The 22,093-nt window shown below is 40.6% G+C and overlaps 1 protein-coding gene across 4 annotated transcripts in view; it reads left to right on the top strand.

Moving 5' to 3' along the window:
- The window catches only part of TSPAN5 (tetraspanin 5), a 170,095-nt gene that overhangs the window by 67,662 nt on the left and 80,340 nt on the right, over positions 1-22,093 (top strand). The window contains exon 1 of one of the 4 annotated variants that reach the window (XM_082461853.1): positions 1,051-1,468. The exons of the other annotated variants lie outside the window; for them this stretch is intronic. Within the exon in view, the coding sequence (XP_082317979.1) occupies positions 1,466-1,468 (3 nt within the window). The 5' untranslated portion in view covers positions 1,051-1,465. Of the gene's footprint in view, positions 1-1,050; positions 1,469-22,093 lie in introns of those variants that run through there. 4 annotated transcript variants of the gene reach the window in all.

The raw sequence follows: 22,093 nt of genomic DNA, 5'->3' as shown, positions 1-22,093 counted from the left end.
TTTTGGACTTCATTTTACAAGGAGCTTGAGGAACTCCTAAAAAAAAATTGTTCTGCAGACTCATTTGCCCTAAGACTTGTGATTTTCAGTTGTGATTTAGGGTTGATCATGGTGAGATTTCTTTGTCAGTGAGGCTACTCTTCAGGTCTGTGTGGTGGATGCCTTCCTACACTTACTATCAGAACTGCAAACCCGTCTCTTCTGCACCCTTTTCCATCTCATTTCCTGTGTTAGTGCATATGTAGTGTGCATTTATTCTCCTTGCTGGTTTGCATGAATTTGGTCCTAGATGGCATCACAATTTGAACCAGATTTTAGTGGTAATCATTCAAGGCATCTGAGTCGTCCTCGTCAGCATTTAAGTTTTTCCCTACTGGGCCCCTAAGTGACCTCAACTGCCAACCAGTCTTATGAAAAAGAGTATAATTTGGTTTCACACAGCAGGTCTCTTAGGCAAAAATCACATGTATAGGCAAATTTACTGGCTGTGCAGGTTACTTTGAAATATTTTTAGTGCTTTAAAAAAATCAGAAAGCCAGTGGAGCTGAAGGCAAAGGGAAAGAATTATATTTTTCTTTTCAATGTCCAACAAAATATGCACGAATGATACAATTACAGTATATTAAGTTAATACAATAAATACAGTATTAATCCATTTTGGACTTTCTTGTGTTGTCCTTGTTTGTGGAGTAACGTAATTGTGACAGAGTAATTAATACCCTACAGAGGGATTAGCGGTAAAGATTGAGATAAAAGAACAAGGAGACAAGAAGGACTGAGCTGTCTAGAAGACAGGGGAGTTTAGAAAGTGCTGAGACATGGAATTTCCTGAGGGTGATTTTAGGCTTTCCTGACTCTAATTACCGTATACATTTTCCTGTCTGCTAGTGATAATCGGCTGGGCTAGACAGGTAAAACGTATTAGAAATGATGGCGTCCTGGGATGCATCAGCAAGAATGATGTTCCAGCCAGGCCACCGGCCCTCAGCTGGGCCTCGGCTATTTTCTCATCTCTGTAATTTACATGTTTTTGTTATTTTGTTATTAAAATATCTTTTGGGTCATTATCTCATCTACACAAATCTTAGAAAATCAGGAGGAGTTCCCCTAAACGAGTGCTCGGTCCCTCGGTTTTCTATCAGAGCATGGTGGGCCTCTCAGGGCCAACAAATTGTTCCAGTTAATTTTTCTTGCCCCTTTTATTGGCTCTGGAGTTTCTCGTGGTCAGCCTGTGCGTCACACTGAAATCATTAACTTGGACCCAAACGAAAGGTATTTGAGAAGAAGCAGCAGCTGTAGAGAGGAGAAGGTGGAGATCTAGCTGGAATTTCTTGTTTTCCACAGAAATAAGTGCAGTTGGAAAAAACTCTAGGAACCAGTTTAGGTGAGCCTTGCCCTTCCCTCTCAGCCCCTGTGCAGGCAGCAGAGGGGAAGTTCTTTCTATACCTGTCTCCACCTGGCTGACATGGTAAATATTTTTTTTAAATATTTTTTTAAATTGAAGTATAGTTGATTTACAATGTTGTGTTAGTTTCAGGTGTACAGCAAAGTTATTCAGTTATACACACATAGATATATGTGTGTGTATATATATGTGCATATATTCTTTTTCAGATTCTTTTTCCTTATAGGTTATTACAAAATACTGAGTATAGTTCCCTGTGCTATACAGTAGGTCCTTGTTGGTTATCTGTTTTATATAGTAGTGTGTATATGTTAATCCCAAACTCCTAATTTATCCCTCCCTGCCCCCTCCTTTCCCCTTTGGTAACCGTAAGTTTGTTTTCTATGTCTGTGGGTCTATTTCTGTTTTGTACATAAGTTCATTTGTATCATTTTTTTTTTAGATTCCGCAGATAAGCAATATCATATATCTGTCTTTGTCTGACTTACTTCACTTAGTATGATAATCTCTAGGTCCATCCATGTTGCTGAAAATGGCATTATTTCACTTATTTATGGCTGAGTAATATTCCATTGTATGTATATATATATATGTGTGTGTATCTATCTATCTATATACTTCTTTATATATCTCATGTCTTCTTTATCCATTCATCTGTCCGTGGACACTTGGGTTGCTTCCATGTCTTGGCTATTGTAAATAGTGCTGCAATGAACATTGAAGTGTATGTATTTTTTCAAATTATAGTTTTCTCCAGATCTATGCCCAGGAGTGGGATTGCAGGATCATGTGGTAACTCTGTTTTTAGTTTTCTAAGGAACCTTCATACTGTTCTCTGTGATGGCTGTACCAGTTTGCATTCCCACCAACAGTATAGGAGAGTTTCTTTTTCTCCACACCCTCTCCAGAATTTATTATTTGTGGACTTTTTTTTTTTTTGGCCACGCTGCACGGCAGGAGGGATCTTAGTTCCCCAACCAGGGATCGAACCCATGCCCCCTACAGTGGAAGCTTGGAGTCTTAACCACTGGACCGCCAGGGACGTCCCATATTATTTGTAGACTTTTTGAAGATGGCTGTTCTGATTAATGTGAGGTGATACTGCATTGTAGTTTTGATTTGCATTTCTCTAATAATGAGCAATGTTGAGTAAAAGAGTGGGTTTTTTTAATAGATTATTATTTTTTTAATTGAAGTATAATTGGTTTACCATGTTGTGTTAGTTTCAGGTATACAGCAAAGCATGGTAAATATTCTTTAGTGGCAGGATTCTCATTTTTGAATTGAAAAATAGGCTTTCGTATTATTAAAAATTCTGTGGTTTGGCTTTAAAATCAAATAACTTGTTCACAGATGAATTAGACATTAGTTTTAGCTTTCTGTTAATTTTTTACCCTTCCTCCCCGCCGTGTTGTTCATCTCGGCCTTTTTGGCGACCGTCTTGATGTTCAGGTGTCTGCACTCCTCCTCTCCTTGGCACTGCTGCAAGCAGCCTTCTCCACGTTGGTGGTTGTACTGTCCCCCACTGCTCCGTGCAGGAAGGTTGGAGCAGGTACAGGTGGGGCTTCCCGCCTACCCTGGAAGTCTGAGCCCAGAGTAATTTTACCCTCAAAAATCTTTCCACAGTTGGCATCAGAGTCAAGGAGGTCAGCTGGACAGCTCGCCCTCACTGGACCCAAGCAGTTCAGCCAGGTGATACTTCCGTGGACTGTTTTGTTGGGTCAGATGGGCTTGTCTGTCTAGCCAGCCTCCTCAGCCCCCATCTGCACTAGCCTGGTCATAGTGGGTGGTCACTACCTATATAATATTTCTCAGAGACTTCTGCATGTAAAACCTACATCTAGACATGTATGTTTACAATCATGATGGGCAAGAGCTTATTTTTCTTAAAAAGGATAACGAAAATTTGTTTCCAATTTTTTTCCCCAATTGTTTCCTATTTTCCTCTGGGAAAATAGGTATGAATTTTTTTTTTCCTAGACAAAAACCTGGAGGGAATCACTAATGGAAAAAAATGCTGTTGTGTACTGTTAAAATGTCACAAAGCAGATATCCTAGCCAGTTATCATATATACATATAAATTCTTTTAAAGGATGATTTAATCATCCCTTTGGATTCATAGTGTTTTAAAATATATCTTTACCTGGCACCTAAATACAAATGTATGAACAATTTTACATACATTCTCACATAAAATTTCACATAATAATTGCAACTAAATTATTTGCTTTTTTTTTTTTTTTAAACGTCTTGCCTTTCACATTGTTTCTGAAGATCTGACTTGAACAAACACAACCTTGGGAGCTTTTGCTTTATATAGATAAGCCGAAATGCCGTCCTGATGCGGCATGAAATAGCTAGGATTAGAAGAACTCTTGAAAAGCAAGATTGGTAATGGGGAGCGATAGCTGTGTGTGAAAGCCTTAATGTTGAAGTATGTTCTTGTAATGCATTTTTCTTGTCCTCCTTGTTATCCTACAATTTTAGTGGGAAAACTACCAACAATGTTATTTCAAAGATGTGGTTAAAAAATAATCGAATTTAACAGAAAATGGAGCTCTAGCCTTTGGTTAAACATTCATTTACTTCTCTCTCTCTCTCTCCCTCTCTTTAAAAAACAGAACCATGGATCGTTTTTGTGCACAGTTGCATAGATTGGTGTTAACTCTTTCTCAGGTTGCGCTTTGGTTTGGGACTCCAGAGATTTAACTTGCTCCTGGTTCATGTGTGAAATGCTGCACTTGGTATAGGTTTGTCGGGTTGAGAATTTATTTTCTTCCTCCAATTGTTTTTTGTTTTTTTAAAAATTTTTATTGGAGTATAGTTGATTTAAAATGTTGAGTTAGTTTCTGCTGTACAGCAAAGTGTATCAGTTATACGTATACATATATCCACTCTTTTTTAGATTCTTTTCCCATATAGGTCATTACAGAGTACTGAGGAGAGTCCCCTGGGCTATACAGTAGGTTCTTATTAGTTATCTAGTTTGTATATAGTAGTGTGTATATGTCAATCCCAATCTCCCGATTTATCCCTCCCCCTACCCACCTTCCAGTTGGGTTTATGGAGGTTCTGACATGGGAAGAGGATGCTGGAGAATGTCAAGGTGAAGCCAGGAGCATGGAGGGACCAGAGCCAGCTTCGGCTCCCTGGGAAAGCAGTACCATTGTAGATGTCCTGTGGCAGTTGATGGTGCCCTTTCTGGGGACCTGGGGAGGCAGCTGTTCTGCTTCAGCCACTTTATGAGAAGGAGAGCTGCCCCCCACCTCAGCACATCCCCTCATTGTCTTGACATTCATACCATATCAGGGATATATATTTATGTATGAAAGAATACAGGACAGTGGGGTCCGTGTTATGCGGCATACAGAGGTGAAAAAATAGACATCCTTACCCCTTCGAAGCTTTCAGCTGGTGTGTGTCGGGGGAGGTGTGCCTTAAGGAAGTGCTATATTTGGATGAGAGGAAAGGATTCCTGAGGAGGACTGGGGGAGGAGGTGAGAGCTTGCAACAGATCTGGAAGGAAAGAGGTGGCACTGTCCACCTGAGAAAATGGTAGCAGAAACAGATATCTTCCATGGTCGGGTGGGTCCCTAACAAAGGGAACATTCCCTTCCTCAAAGGGAAGATTGGGGACGAATGTTCAGGTATGTGTGGACGTATAGTTTGGGATGTATAGCTTTGTATGCCATGAGGACCCTTTTGTCAATGCTTGTTTCACCCAGTAGCCCAGCAGTCCTATCTATTCCACATAACTTCACATTACTCTGAAGTGAATTTTTAAAAACTTAAATCTAGTGGGTATGGGTTTTCTAAAGGGGAAAATTCTTCTCAGCTTTCAAAAAAGGGAAGGGACTGTGGCTGTTTTGTTTGCATCCTATCCCCAAAGCCCAGCACAGGGTTTGACATATAATGAGTGCTAATAAATACTGGTGGAAAGAAGGAAAAAAGTCTAGGGGTTATTATTTGGGAAAGAGCTAAGAGAGGAATTCAGTTTTGAGTAGATAAACTGAATATAATTTCAGGGTTATTTTCTCTTTAAGCGTTTGGGGGACTGGGATGAACTTCCTTTGCAGGTGGGTTGGCTCCGCAGGGATAAAGGGGGTGGGGTTTTCAGCTCATGTCCAAGTTCATGTCTCAGGGGGAGGTTCAGTGAGACTTAGGGCTGCCTCCTCTGACCACACAGCTTTGCATAATTGATTAACACTGCAGAGCTGTTTGCATTTCTTTCCTAAAATAAATTTCATTTTCTAATGGACTATCTGGAATTAATAAGTGCCAAAAACCAGGCTGTGTGTTGAATCTTGTGATCTGATGTGATACACCTCAGCTCCTTGAAAAGGTGTAATTAATGATCTTGAATCTCGGGGCATTCTTAGTTCCTGAGTTGGTAAACAGGTCTCTGAAAAAGCTAGTATTTATTGTTTACCATGGGCCAGGCATTGTTCTGAGGGCTTCACCTAATTATCTCCTTTGATTATCTTTTTTAAAATCATCTCAGACACTCTAAGAATTAGCACCATGAGTATCTCCATTTCTAGCTGTGAGAACAGACTCTCAAAGTGACAAAGTCACTCCAAGTTGACACGGCCAGTAAACAGTAGAACTGGATTTGAGTTGAAACCGTCGGGCTCCTAAAGGCCAGGCGACATAGCTTCTTTCTCCTGGGCATTTCTGTTTTCCTTAGAGCTTCCTCATAGCTTCTGTCATTCTGATACTCCTGTCAGATGTGATAAATAGCATTTAAGTGGGTATGGCACAGGTCCTACATTAACAGACCCCCGAGGCCATAACACAGTTTAAGATGGATTTTGGCAAATCACATCAATTGTATAAAGGTAAGTCATGATCACGTAGTGCGCTGGAGGCCAGTTTTGGGGCAATACTGTGAGGAAAAGGTGTGTGATTTACACCTGCAGAGACATTTCGGCTGGGAGAAGCCACATGATGAGGGGACTTGGGGTTTCAAGGGGGAAAAGATTAAGGATTCTGGTTGGCAAGTCTCTTGGAAAATTTAAGAGTAGTAAACATTTTACATTCAGTACATCAGTAACTTTTGAATGAGGTGTTCCAGGTACTTCACAACACTTAAGTTTAATGTGTGAGCATTGTGGTTGGTAAGTGCGGATGACACCAATTCTCTCTTCTGTGTTAACAGAAATATGAAATGACAGAAGATGAATTTTTAAAAATTGAGTTTTAGATTTTGGTAAAGCAGAATATAAAACAATTGAATACTAGGATAAAAGACTTAATAAAAAGCAATAACTAAGTTTATGCTAGAAAAAAAATCATTAGTCATGACATTTTTGGGATCAAAGTGTCTAGATAATCAAAGATAATCAGTGTATTCAGATAATCTAATTTGATGTACGACTTATTTTCCTTTTTTTATAAAAGGCAAATTTTGTGCATGTTATAGACTTGGCAGTACTTTATTTTTTTATTTTATTTATTTATTTTTTATTTTTGTCTGCGTTGGGTCTTCGTTGCTGCGTGTGGGCTTTCTCTAGTTGCAGCGAGCGGGGGCTACTCTTCGTTGTGGTGCGCAGGCTTCTCATTGCGGTGGCTTCTCTTGTTGCGGAGCACGGGCTCTAGGCACTCGGGCTTCAGTAGTTGTGGCTGAGGGCCTCTAGAGCTCAGGCTCAGTAGTTGTGGCGCACAGGCTTAGTTGCTCCGGAGCATGTGGGATCTTCCTGGACCAGGGCTCGAACCTGTCTCCCCTACATTGGCAGGTGGATTCTTAACCACTGTGCTATCAGGGAAGTCCTGGCAGTACAACTTTAGATAACTTTTCTAGCATTACAGGTTGATTTTGAGTTAATTGAACAGTTTGAAGTTTTAATAACATTGGGAAAGTGGATATGTGCACATAAATTCAGGGGAAAAGAAAAAAATAATACTGTTTGGTTTTTAAAACAATCCTCTTGTAAATAATGTGAATATCCAGAAGGTGAGAAGATCACCTGATCACCTTCAGAATCAAAATGACATTTTTTTTTCTTTCAAGGGGATGGCATTGGATACAATATTCAGGGTACTGTAGTTTTGGATGAAAGAGAAGAAGTTCCCAGAATATTGTGTAAATATTGTTTTAAGTGCTGATTATTTAGAAAAAAATTTAAATGCTAAGGAGATTTTTTTTTCATTAGTTAGGGTATGTAAAAGAGTTTAGGTATTATTCCTGACCCTCCTTTGCAATCTGAAGAAACCCAGGGATAAACCCCAATGGATCTGACTGGCCAAATCACTCAGTAAGTAATGATAGACACCTTTGTAAGTAGGAAGAGAAGAAATAAGTAGAAGGAGCAAGGGAACAACATGCTTTGAAGGCTCGCAGACTCTCAGGTCATACGTGTATTGAAGAGTTTAGATCTCAAAGATTAGCATTTCTCTTGTCTCATTGGGAAGGGGAATGACAGCGTGGGCTCTTTCTTCTTTCAAAACAAACTCACCCCCCACCGCCATTATAGATAATACTCTGTGTTCAAATCATTCCGGAAAACTTCAAACTTGTATATAAATATGACAGAGAGAGAGAAAGAGAGAGTGTGTGTGTGTGTGTGTGTGTGTGTGTGTGTGTGTGTGTGTGTGTATGTAGTGGTTGTCCCTGCTGATCTATATTTTTAAACACTTTTCCATATTGTTTGTTTTTCAAATATTTGTATACATGTATCCACACCTTTTTATATTTAGTTTGTGCTTTATTTTTTTCACTGTACCAGGATGTAGTGAGCTTTTCCCCTGTGTCACTAGATATTCTCTGAAGAAGCGATTTGTAAGCTTTGCAGTTGTGTGAGTTTGGTGAGCCCTGATTTGTCCATCTCCACTCGGCACTCAGTGTTCCAGCGTCTCCTCTGCTCTCAGCTCCTGCATTCTCTGCTTTTTTTTTTTAATGTCTGAAACATTTATATTAACATATTTCCATACAAATAACCCAAAGAAAGTTTAGTATTAGTTGCTTTTTTTTTTTGTTTGTTTTTTTATACTGCAGGTTCTTATTAGTCATCAATTTTATACACATCAGTGTGTACATGTCAATACCAATCATCCAATTCATCGCACCACCATCCCCACCCCACCACGGTTTTCCCCCTTGGTGTCCATACGTTTCTTCTCTACATCTGTGTCTCAACTTCTGCCCTGCAAACCGGTTCATCTGTACCATTTTTCTAGGTTCCACATACATGCGTTAATATATGATATTTGTTTTTCTCTTTCTGACTTACTTCACTCTGTATGACAGTCTCTAGATCCATCCATGTCTCAACAAATGACTCAATTTCGTTCCTTTTTATGGCTGAGTAATATTCCATTGTATATATGTACCACAATTTCTTTATCCATTCGTCTGTCAATGGGCATTTAGGTTCCTTCCATGACCTGACTATTGTAAAATAGTGTTGCAGTGAACATTGGGGTGCATGTGTCTTTTTGAATTATGGTTTTCTCTGGGTATATGCCCAGTAGTGAGATTGCTGGATCATATGGTAATTCTATTTTTAGTTTCTTAAGGAACCTCCATAAAGTTCTCCAAAGTGGCTGTATCAATTTACATTCCCACCAACAGTGCAAGAGGGTTTCCTTTTCTCCACACCCTCTCCAGCATTTATTGTTTGTAGATTTTCTGATGATGGCCATTCTGGCTGGTGTGAGGTGATACCTCATTGTAGTTTTCATTTGCATTTCTCTAATGATTAGTGATGTTGAGCATTCTTGCATGTGTTTGTTGGCAATTTGTATATCTTCTTTGGAGAAATGTCTATTTAGGTCTTCTGCCCATTTTTGGATTGGGTTGTTTGTTTCTTTAATATTGAGCTGCATGAGCTGTTTGTACATTTTGGAGATTAATCCTTTGTCTGTTGATTCGTTTGCAAATATTTTCTCCCATTCTGAGGGTTGTCTTTTCATCTTGTTTATGGTTTCCTTTGCTGTGCAAAAGCTTTGAAGTTTCATTAGGTCCCATTTGTTTCTTTTTGTTTTTATTTCCATTACTCTAGGAGGTGGATCAAAAAAGATCTTGCTGTGATTTATGTCAAGGAGTGTTCTTCCTATGTTTTCCTCTAAGAGTTTGATAGTGTCTGGTCTTACATTTAGGTCTCTAATCCATTTTGAGTTAATTTTGTGTATGGTGTTAGGAAGTGTTCTAATTTCATTCTTTTACATATAGCTGTCCAGTTTTCCCAGCACCACTTATTGAAGAGACTGTCTTTTCTCCATTGTATATCTTTGCCTCCTTTGTCATAGATTAGTTGACCATAGGTGCGTGGGTTTATCTCTGGGCTTTCTATCTTGTTCCATTGATCTACGTTTCTGTTTTTGTGCCGGTACCATATTGTCTTGATTACTGTAGCTTTGTAGTACAGTCTGAAGTCAGGAAGTCTGATTCCTCCAGCTCCGTTTTTTCCCCTCAAGACTGCTTTGGCTCTTCAGGGTCTTTTGTGTCTCCATAGAAATTTTAAGGTGATTTGTTCTAGTTCCATAAAAGATGCCACTGGTAATTTGATAGGGATTGTATTGAATCTGTAGATTGCTTTGGGTAGTATAGTCATTTTCACAATATTGATTCTTCCAATCCAAGAACATGGTATATCTCTCCATCTGTTGGAATCACCTTTAATTTCTTTCATCAGTGTCTTATTGTTTTCTGCATACGGGTCATCTGTTTCCCTAGGTAGGTTTATTCCTAGGTATTTTATTCTTTTTGTTGCAATGGTAAATGGGAGTGTTTCCTTAATTTCTCCTTCAGATTTTTCATCATTGGTGTGTAGGAATGCAAGAGATTTCTGTGCATTAATTTTGTATCCTGCAAATTTACCAAATTCATTGATTAGCTCTAGTAGTTTTCTGGTGGCATTTTTAGGATTCTCTATGTATAGTATCATGTCATCTGCAAACAGTGACAGTTTTACTTCTTCTTTTCCAATTTGTATTCCTTCTATTTCTTTTTCTTCTCTGATTGCCATGGCTAGGACTTCCAAAATTATGTTGAATAATAGTGGTGAGAGTGGATATCCTTGTCTTGTTCCTGATCTTAGAGGAAATGCTTTCAGTTTTTCACCATTGAGAATGATGTTTCTGTGGGTTTGTCATATATGGCCTTTATTATGTTGAGGTAGGTTCCCTGTATGCCCACTTTCTGGAAAGTTTTTATCATAAATGGGTGTTGAATTTTGTCAAAAGCTTTTTCTGCATCTACTGAGATGATCATATGGTTTTTCTCCTTCAATTTGTTAATATGGTGTATCACATTGATTGATGTGCGTATATTGAAGAATCCTTGCATCCCTGGGATAAATCCCGCTTGATCATGGTGCATGATTCTTTTAATGTGGTGTTGGATTCTGTTTGCTAGTATTTTGTTGAGAATTTTTGCATCTGTATTCATCAGTGATATTGGTCTGTAATTTTATTTTTTTGAGGTATCTTTGTCTGGTTTTGTTATCAGGGTGATCGTGGCCTCATCGAATGAGTTTGGGACTGTTCCTTCCTCTGCAGTTTTTTGGAAGAGTTTGAGAAGGATGAGTGTTAGCTCTTCTCTAAATGTTTGATAGAATTCACCTGTGAAGCCATCTGGTCCTGGACTTTAGTTTTTTGGAAGATTTTTAATCACAGTTTCAATTTCATTCCTTGTGATTAGTCTGTTCATATTTTCTGTTTCTTCCTGGTTCAGTCTTGGAAGGTTATACGTTTCTAAGAATTTGTCCATTTCTTCCAGGTTGTCGACTTTATTGGCATAGAGTTGCTTGTAGTAGTCTCTTAGCATCCTTTGTATTTCTGCGGTGTCTTTTATAACGTCTCCTTTTTCATTTCTAATTTTATTGATTCGAGTCCTCTCCCTCTTTTTCTTGACGAGTCTGGCTAATGGTTTATCAATTTTGTTTATCTTCTTAAAGAACCAGCTTTTAGTTTTATTGATCTTTGCTATTGTTTTCTTTGTTTCTATTTCATTTATTTCTGCTCTGATCTTTATGATTTCTTTCCTTCTGCTAACTTCAGGTTTTGTTTGTTCTTCTTTCTCTAGTTCCTTTAGGTGTGAGGTTAGATTGTTTACTTGAGATTTTTCTTGTTTCTTGAGGTAGGCTTGTATAGCTGTAAACTTCCCTCTTAGTACTGCTTTTGCTGCATCCCATAGGTTTTGGATCATCTTGTTTTCATTGTCATTTGTCTCTAGGTATTTTTTGATTTCCTCTTTGATTTCTTCAGTGATCTCTTGGAATTTAGTAACATACTGTTTAGCCTTCATGTGTTTGTGTTTTTTACGCTTTTTTCCCTGTAATTCATTTCTAATCTCATAACGTTGTGGTCAGAAAAGATGCTTGATATGATTTCAGTTTTCTTAAATTTACTGAGGCTTGATTTGTGACCCAAGATGTGATCTATCCTGGAGAACGTTCCATGTGCACTTGAGAAGAAAGTGTTATCTGCTGTTTTTGGATGGAATGTCCTATAAATATCAATTAAATCTATCTGGTCTATTGCGTCATTTAAAACTTGTCCTTCCTTATTCATTTTCTATTTGGATGATCTGTCCATTGGTGTAAGTGAGGTGTTAAAGTCCCCCACTATTATTGTGTTACTGTCGATTTCCTCTTTTATAGCTGTTAGCAGTTGCCTTATGTATTGAGGTGCTCCTATGTTGGGTGCATATATATTTATAATTGTTATATCTTCTTCTTGGATTGATCCCTTGATCATTATGTAGTGTCCTTCCTTGTCTCTTGTAACAGTCTTTATTTTAAAGTCTATTTTTTCTGGTATGAGTATTGCTACTCCAGCTTTCTTTTGATTTCCATTTGCATGGAATATCATTTTTCATCCCCTCATTTTCAGTCTGTATGTGTCCCTAGGTCTGAAGTGGGTCTCTTGTAGACAACATATATATGGGTCTTGTTTTTGTATCCATTCAGCAAGCCTGTGTCTTTTGGTTGGAACATTTAATCCATTCACGTTTAAGGTAATTATTGATATGTGTGTTCCTATGACCATTTTCTTAATTGTTTTGGGTTTGTTTTTGTAGGTCCTTTTCTTCTCTTGTGTTTCCCACTTAGAGAAGTTCCTTTAGCATTTGTTGTAGAGCTGGTTTGGTGGTGCTGAATTCTCTTAGCTTTTGCTTGTCTGTAAAGCTTTTGATTTCTCCATCAAATCTGAATGAGATCCTTGCCGGGTAGAGTAATCTTGGTTGTTGGTTCTTCCCTTTCATCATTTTAAGTATATCATGCCACTCCCTTCTGGCTTGTAGAGTTTTTGCTGAGAAATCAGCTGTTATCCTTATGGGAGTTCCCTTGTATGTTATTTGTCATTTTTCCCTTGCTGCTTTCAGTAATTTTTCTTTGTCTTTAATTTTTGTCAATTTGATTACTATGTGTCTCAGCATGTTTCTCCTTGGGTTTATCCTGTATGGCACTTGCTGTGCTTCCTGGACTTGGGTGGTTACTTCCTTTCCCATGTTAGGGAAGTTTTCGACTTTAATCTCTTCAGATATTTTCTCTGGTCCTTTCTCTGTCTCTTCTCATTCTGGGACTTCTATAATGCGAATGTTGTTGTGTTTAATGTTGTCCCAGAGATCTCTTAGGGTGTCTTCATTTCTTTTCATTCTTTTTTTCTTTATTCTGTTCCGCAGCAGTGAATTCCACCATTCTGTCTTCCAGTCACTTATCCATTCTTCTGCCTCAGTTTTTCTGCTATTGATTCTTTCTCGTGTAGTTTTCATTTCAGTTATTGTATTGTTCATCTCTGTTTGTTCTTTAATTCTTCTAAGTCTTTGTTAAACATTTCTTGCATCTTCTCGATCTTTGCCTCTATTCTTTTTCCGAGGTCCTTGATCATCTTCAATATCATTTTTCTGAATTCTTTTTCTGGAAGGTTGCCTATCTCCACTTCATTTAGTTGTTTTTCTGGGCTTTTATTTTCTTCCTTTATCTGGTACATAGCCCTCTGCCTTTTCATCTTGTTTGTCTTTCTGTGAATGTGGTTTTTGTTCCACAGGCTGCAGGATTGTACTTCCTTTTGCTTCTGCTCTCTGCCCTCTGGTGGATGAGGCTCTCTAAGAGGCTTGTGCAAGTTTCCTGATGGGAGGGACTGGTGGTGGGTAAAGCTGACTGTTGCTCTGGTGGGCAGAGCTCATTAAAACTTTAATCCACTTGACTGTTGATGGGTGGGGCTGGGTTCCCTCCCTGTTGGTTGTTTGGCCTGAGGCAACCCAACACTGGAGCCTACCTGGGCTCTTTGGTGGGGCTAATGACAGACTCTGGGAGGGCTCACGCCAAGGAGTACTTCCCAGAACTTCTGCTGCCAGTGTCCTTGTCCCCACGGTGAGCCACAGCCACCCCCTGCCTCTGCAGGAGACCCTCCAACACTAGCAGGTAGGTCTGATTCCGTCTCCCCTGGGGACACTGCTCCTTCCCGTGGGTCCCGATGTGCACACTAGTTTGTGTGTGCCCTCCAAGAGTGGAGTCTCTGTTTCTCCCAGTTCTGTCAATGTCCTGCAATCAGTTCCCACTAGGCTTCAAAATCTGATTCTCTAGGAATTCCTCCTCCCGTTGCCGGACCCCCAGGTTGGGAAGCCTGGCGTGGCGCTCAGAACCTTCACTCCAGTGGGGGGACTTCTGTGGCATAAGTGTTCTCCAGTCTGTGAGTCACCCACCCACCAGTTATGGGATTTGATTTTACTGTGATCGCGCCTCTCCTACCATCTCATTGTGGCTTCTCCTTTGTCTTTGGATGTGGGGTATCTTTTTTGGTGAGTTCCAGTGTCTTCCTGTCAATGGTTGTCCAGCAGCTAGTTGTGATTCTGGTGTTCTCACAAGAGGGAATGAGAGCACGTCCTTCTACTCCGCCATCTTGGTTCCTCACATTATCTGCTTTTAATCTTCATGGTATTTTTTTTTTTTTTAATTTAGATGGATTTTAATGCGTTGGGAAAGTGGGTAAAGATCATTTTCACTGGATGACAAAAAGTAGGCTTCTTTGGGTAGAACAATCTCTAACCTCTTCAGTAATGTTATCATTTATTGTGTGTCCCTTTGGGGGGTGGTCAGGCCCCTTGCTAAGCACCCTTCATGCTTTCGCATTATGTTCATAGTTACCCTGGCTGGGAGGTGGCCTTCTCATTTTAGAAAAGATGAAACTAAGGCTGAAAGTACGGTATGAGGCGGAGCCAGGACTGGAAGCCACCTCTGTCTCTTTGTCGTTTGATCCTATTATTTCTTTTAATTGTGACTCACTAGGACATGGCCCTCAGCAGAGTGGGAGAAATCTTGATAGGGGACTTGATGAACCACCACAGCTGTGCTAACCATTAACAAGGCTCTGTTGGAGTGGAAATGGTGTGTGTTAAAAGATCTAGTCCTTAAATACCTTAAGTTAAGGAGGTCTTGGAGAATGTTGAAGATCTCTGAGGGGTTAATAACTGTTAAAAATCTAAGAATTAGTCTTATGCTACTTGTGTGTAAGGTAAATGATCTTGGCGCAGAAGGGAAAATAGCCTTTAACAAAATCTCTGCTCTCTGAGGAGAAACCCTACCCGTCGTTAACAGTTGGTACATTTAAAAAAATAAAGAAATGCACCTCCAGTTCAGTAAGTCCATGAAATGTGATGTACTAACCTTTAAAGGTTGAATAGGTTGATTGTTTTGGTGACAAGGGTTAACTTAAGGATTAATGAGTCAAGAGAGCTACAAAGTGAAAATATCTTTGCACCATTCAGTTCAGTTCAACAAATACTTTCCTAGGCCAAATGGAATCATTAGCCTTGTAGGAAGGTCTTGGCCTTTTTTTAAATGATGAAATTGTGGCCAGTTTTGTAAATATAATTTATGCTTGACTCTGTAGACCATGGATCAGATGAATTTTGTGATGCCCTAGGGGAAGCTGGCTGATGGAGAACTGGTTTCTCTGCATCTTACCGGCAGCGTTAATGACCCATTTCTGCCATGAGATTCTGACGTTCTTCAGTTATCTAAATGCTTTAGTGTTCCCTGCCATATAATTTTAAATCATAGGCACATTTTGGGGATAAATCTTATTCATATTTTGCTTAAAAAATAAACTAAACCAAACTAAAATCCAGAACATTTTGTACGGCTGCTTCTTATTAAGATTGTTTAGTCATTGGTGGGGGATATGAAGAGAACAGTATTCAACAGTTTGAGAATTCTCTCGTATATCAAGACTGTTGGATGACAGATTTTGTACTGCTTCAGATGATGATTTAAAATCATTTATAGTCGTCACCTACCTTAGAGTGGAGTTACTCTGATGGAAAAGTTGATATTTGGTGACTTGGAGTTCTACAATGCAGCAGACAATAGATATGAAGGATTGTTTGTAAGATGCATCTGCCTGTGTGTGTTTCTCTTCACATGACCAGGTCAAACCACAGAAGAGAACCAAAATTCTGGGGCTCTAAGCCTGTTCACCCCGTGTCTCCTAGAAGAGCCTTTACAGAAATTCCTAGAAATTGTTGGGGTTGTTTGGGTTGGTAGCCATGGACAAAGCATAAACAGAACAAAATAACAATTTTTTTAAATTAAAAAAACATGGTAAAGGTGGAGTAAGTGTCCCCCCAAAACCCCGTGCACCAGAGGAAAAATGGTTCTGTAGCATTTTTCTTGGGGAGGGGTGTATGTTGCCCTGTTTCAGCCCGTTGATGAAAACAACATATGGTTAGTTTTATGAGGACTTAGAGACAGATGGTGACCTATGGGCTAATTATGCAGTGGGCAAGATTCTTTAAACAAATCACCATGATTGTGACATGGCTTTTTCTCAGGAGTTAGACAATCTGGACTGTTTATTGTCACACTAGGTAAACATGTTCCAGGTGAATGGGGAAAAGGTGCTACAAGAGGGGAGTATATTTGCAACTTCTTTTCATCTTCATATTCATTTTAGTGGCTAAAGGGAAAAATGCAGAGAAGAGGTTAAGAGAAGCAGTTAAAACAAAACCTCAGCTTATGCTACCATTGCACTATTTTGGACAGCTGACTCTGGAGAGCTTAGGGTTTTCCTCGTTAAACATCAACATTTGTCTTTTCTTTTCTTTCTTTCTTTATTTATGGCTGTGTTGGGTCTTCGTTTCTGTGCGAGGGCTTTCTCTAGTTGTGGCAAGCGGGGGCCACTCTTCATCGCGGTGCGCGGGCCTCTCACTGTCGCGGCCTCTCTTGTTGCGGAGCACAGGCTCCAGATGCGCAGGCTCAGTAATTGTGGCTCACGGGCCCAGTTGCTCCGCGGCATGTGGGATCTTCCCAGACCAGGGCTCGAACCCGTGTCCCCTGCATTGGCAGGCGGATTCTCAACCACTGCGCCACCAGGGAAGCCCAACATTTGTCTTTTCATCGCTTTGAGTGGAGCCCTTTTTGAAGGCTTTGCTGAGCTCTGAAAACATACCACTGGGAGCAGAAGTCAGTTCTGAGACGAGCGCCCCACCCCCTGGAGTGAGCTGTGCTCCCGAGGGTCACGGTTCCCTTGGGCCCATCGCCGCTCTAAGATGCACCCACTTCCGGCTCTCCCTCTCCATGACTTCAGTTTCCTTCACCGCACTTTTCAGTCATCTGATAGATTATATATATATATATTTTTTTTTTTACTTAAACGTGTGTGAATTTTACAGCTCTTTCCCCAAATGTAAGCTTCATGAGGACAGGGGTCTTGGACTGCTCTCTGCTGTGACCTCGAGCCCTAGAACGGTGCTGGCGCATAGCAGCTTTTACATATTTGCTGAAAAAATTAATCAGTTGATTAAAATTCTGTTAATCTTCACCACGGTGCCGCACAGTAGGCCTTGTTGTCTCTTGTCTGTGCGCTGGTCAGATGACCCTCTCATGCAGTGCTTCTGTGCTTAACGGTTCTCGTGTTCGGCTTACTATATTGTTAATGCCTTTTCTGGTCTGTCTCCCTCGTTGGACTATCTCATCCTTGACAGTGGAAATTGTAGAGGTTCACCATTGTGTTCACAATGCCCGGTGGTACTGGTACTTGTTTATTGACTGTATGAATAAACTAATACACCAAGGGAAATAGTCACTACCCTGGGCTCTTTCCTTCACAAAACCCTATGCGATAGGTGATTTCATGCCCATTTCACAGATGCTCAACTGAGAGAAGCAGCCATGATTTGAATCCAGATTTGTCTGACTTCAGGGCCCATCTTTGAATATGTTGGTAATTCCCAGCCTTTTCAAGCACAAGGACTCTCTTTTCATTGTCACATTTCTGAAACCTCACACATGATGGCAGATGTACTTTGTTTTAATTTTAATTTATTATTATTTTAAAATACTTTTATTTTTTTAGGGCAGTTTTAGGTTTATAATAAAATTGAGAGGATGGGACAGAGATTCCCCATATACCTCCTGCTTCCCAACATGCCTTTTGATAACCTCCTCTGTTATCAGCGTCACTCACCAGAGTGGTACATTGTGTGTGTGTGTGTGTGTGTGTGTGTGTGTGTGTGTGTGTGTGTTAGGTCCCTTCATTGCGGGCCTTTTTTTTTCTTTTTCTTTTTCAGAGTGGTACATTTTTAACCAAGGATGAACTTACCCTACCATAGCACCCAAAGTCCGTGGTTTACCTTCAGGTTCACTCTTGGTGTTGCACATTCTATGGGTTTGAACAAACATATAATGACATGTGTCCATCATTATAGTAGATACAGTTTTTCGATCAGCTAAGTAAAAAATATAGCAATGCTATAAGATCAGTAGTGCTTTTACTTAATAGTTTTATGAGTTACACTAACCTAAATTTGGAAAGTAGACGGCCTACTATGTGGGAAGCCTTCTCATATGTGACGATGCTTGGTGCTGCCTGAAGTCCGCCAGCTTCTTGCAGTAACTCTGTGTCTGCCTGGCAGCCCGGGGCCCACCTCGCAGCCACCTCTGCACCCCCTGTGCGACCTCCCCTCCATGAGCGGCCACAGACTTCCGGGCCAGCTTAGTCTGTGCACCGCCTTTCAGGATGTGGTGTCTCCTCGACTGTCGGGTTTCCTTTTCTCAGTATAGCTTGTGACCGGCCCCTTTTCTCACTCCTGATTTGCTGCTCTGTCATAAGCCTCTGGTTTGAAAGGCAGGTAATCAAGACTGCTGGGACTTGTAAGAATGAGGAAAACAGGCAGGTGGGCTCTGCGGGAGCTGCAGGGACCCGTGCAACACGGGATTTGCTATGTCGAGTCTGGCTTCAGCCCTGAGAGGCCCGGATCTTGTGCCCTTTCAGGGTCCCTGCTGCCAGGGGTCGCCCGGGCACTCACCGCACACCAGCCAGTTCTGCTCGGTTCTGTGGGAAGTGGGCTCTGCACCTAAGGGAGATGGGTAGAAAGAGAAGAGAGGGAGAAAGGCGCGGTGAGATGAAAGCGCACGGCCCTGGGCAAGTCGGCTTCGTGTCAATGCCGCCTCAAACCCCTCTCCCTCTGCCTAAGCTACCCTCGCTCTCAGCAGTGCAGATGCTGTCTTGTGGCTTTTCAGATACACGCTTTTTTCCTCTCACCTTGCAGAGGGCTGAAATTTGCAGTCAGGATTTATATATGCCCTATAAACAAGGCAAGTTAGGGGTACAAATAAGATGCTGCCGCGCATTGTAGCCTTTCTACTACAGGGGAGTGGTAGTTTTTGTTTTGCTTTGTTCTTCCTCACAGACCAAAGCTAAAACTGCCATTAATGTGGGAGTCTCCGCTCTGCAGCCCAGGATGTACCAAGTCCTACCTGGTGTATCTAGCCGTTTGCCAGCGTTAGTGCCCTTTCTCCGTGATTTGGTTGAAAAGCCACCATAGATGTGAAATACTGATCTATTTCTCCACCTTTCAGTTCATTCATCCACCTGCCATCTCTTCACACCTTGACTTTTCCAGAAACAAAATTTAATGTATTTAAATATATGAAATTTAATATCTATTAAAAATACTTACATGGTTTAAGGAGTCATAACATAAGGGATGTGTGGATATTAGAATGTCTAATAATAAGCACTCTGTAAATATTTGCTATTAACTCTTACACTTTTTTTTGCTTTTGTTTATTGTTTTTAATTAGGAGAATATGTGTGAAGGGAAAATCAGGGATAAAGGTAATACTTTTACACTGGCAGGTGACTGAACTTGCTGCAAGTGTGCTGCAAATGTTTTCTGAGCTTCCTATTAGCCAGTGCAAAAAGGGAAACATGTCAGCCTCATGTTACAAAATAATGTGATACTGCTTAGAGAAGTCACAGGGCCTGGTAGAATGGATACTTTGTGATAAAGTGGAAAACAGCTTTAGCAAAATCCCTGCAGTATACACAATAAGGAATTTTTAGAGCAGCCTCCTATAATATCCCTCAGTTTTGGCCATTGGGACAACCAAAAAAATGCATCTCAATAAGAGCAGTCCACCAGGGACAAAGTAGTTTGGAAGGTGTGTTCTATAGATTGTGTAATGGAAATATTTGTTCCCAGATCTTCCAGTTTCATCCTTCTGCAAACAGTACGTTATACACAGTAATTAGTACTTTATACTAATATAAGTATATATGTATATTTTATACTAAGACTGGTGGAGTGTGGGGATAGGGGAAAAAATGTAGGCAGGAGATATGAGCTCTAACCAAGACTGTCTTTATTTCTGCTTTTTGACATCTGTCTCCGCATTTTTTTATGTCTGTCATTCAGTGCTCTTAGCTATGTATTTTCCTATGTACCTCTGTCAGCTCTATCATGGTGATTGAGGAAGATCCTATGTCTTTCCAAAATTTCTGGTTTTTGGTGACCCTGGAATATTTTCTTTGGTTTATACACTGGACATCATTACTTTTTTGGAAAAGTCCATTGGGTTGCAAGATAATAATATCCTGGAAGATTAAATTGTTAATATGAATTGCATTTGGGAATTTTGTACCAGATGATGAAACTGGATGGGTGTGTGGTCTTTACGTAGGCAGTGTCTTACAGGTTTGGTTTTTGGCCTGAATACTGGATGTTTGCCTTTTCATGCACTGTCATAGATCTGGCATCTACCTTTATTTTATTATTGGGAGTTTTCTACACATGTTGCTGCAATCTCTCAGCTAAGGTCATATTTTTCAATCCTCTTGCTATTTCTTTTTCACCACTTATAAGATGAAAGGAAGTAAAATTAGATGTGATTTGATGTCTGATTTAAAATTCAACATTTCAGGGGATTCAGAAATACAAGAAGGTGAAAAAACAACATTGATTCTTTTCTTTGAAAAATGATTTATCTCTTTTGGCTGAAGAAGTTTGGTGTTCCTCCCCCATGGTGTTCATTATTTTAGACGTTCCCATCATAATCTGTGCGTACCCCCATCATAGCACTTAACATTTACTAAAATAGTAAATTAACCAGTCAACACCACTAGACTGTAAGCTTTTTGAAGGCAGGAATCCCTGGTGACTGATGGAGTAATACCTGGCGTATTGTAGACAGTCAGTAAACCTTTGTGGAATGCAGAGTGACCAGCAACGTAATAAATACCTTTATGGTCCCAGCTAGTCATTGGATTGAACGTAGCTACTATCGTGTCATCTCAAAGGAACATCTCAAGCCAAATCCAGTTCAATAAACCTTCGCCCTGTGTTTTAGAAGCAGGGGCCCTACTCTGAGTTCCTCTGAGTTGAAAATCTTAGAGTCATCTTTGCATTTCTTTCGTCCCCTTAATTTTCTCTTGTATTTTCCTTCCCCGCTCCCCATCCCATTCCTATTGCCTCTACTCTAGTTTACACTTTTTTATTTTTTTAAATATTTCAGCTTACTTTTTTTTTTTTTTTTTTAAACTTTGGGTTTATTTATTTTATTTATTTATTTATTTATGGCTGTGTTGGGTCTTCGTTTCTGTGCGAGGGCTTTCTCTAGTTGCGGCGAGCGGGGGCCACTCTTCATCGCGGTGCGCGGGCCTCTCACTATCACAGCCTCTCTTGTTGCGGAGCACAGGCTCCAGACGCGCAGGCTCAGTAGTTGTGGCTCACGGGCCTAGTTGCTCCGCGGCATGTGGGATCTTCCCAGACCAGGGCTCGAACCCGTGTCCCCTGCATTGGCAGGCAGATTCTCAAACACTGCGCCACCAGGGAAGCCCCTAGTTTACACTTTTGGTCACCTAACTTCTGTGGCTTGCAGGCTAGCTTTGCTGACACAAGTCTCCCTTGCTCACCCCACCACAGGCCGACTGGCTGCCTCTGATATCCCTCTCTGAGGTCGCCCCTGGAGATGGTCAAAGTGGGTTTTCCCAGGAAGTTGTGCAAAGCAGCCTCTCCCAATAGGCATCCTTGTTCCCTTGATGACCCTCAGCTCTGAAGGCTCCGAAACGGATTTGAGGAGCGTAACAAGGGTTCATCTCTGCATCTTGTTAACCCGGTTCAGGAAGTGGATATATAAAACCAGATTGCCAGCTTTACTGACTTAAAATGAGAAGAGAACTGTTGCTATTTCCATTTCATTGCCTGGGATTCCAGTGTGGGAACAACTGGTACATATTCTCTTCCTGTGGCCAGGCCTGTGTGGGAAGCCAAATCATAATCAGATGCTTCGCTGGCCAGTGTGGAATAAAAACAAAGAGAAGTTAAGTGTCAAATGGCATCAGGTTAAGTCCGAGGCATCCATTTCACGGTCAGAAGGCTTGCCAGCGGGAATACCCAGAGGGAGCTGGCTTCAGCTGCCCGCGTCCTGCTCCGCAGTGAGGCTGACTTTGCCAGTAGGTCCTGA

The sequence above is a fragment of the Balaenoptera physalus genome, assembly GCF_965194825.1.
Source record: "Balaenoptera physalus genome assembly, chromosome: 5".
NCBI lineage: Eukaryota > Metazoa > Chordata > Mammalia > Artiodactyla > Balaenopteridae > Balaenoptera > Balaenoptera physalus.
This window is presented reverse-complemented; position numbering and strand designations above follow the sequence as displayed.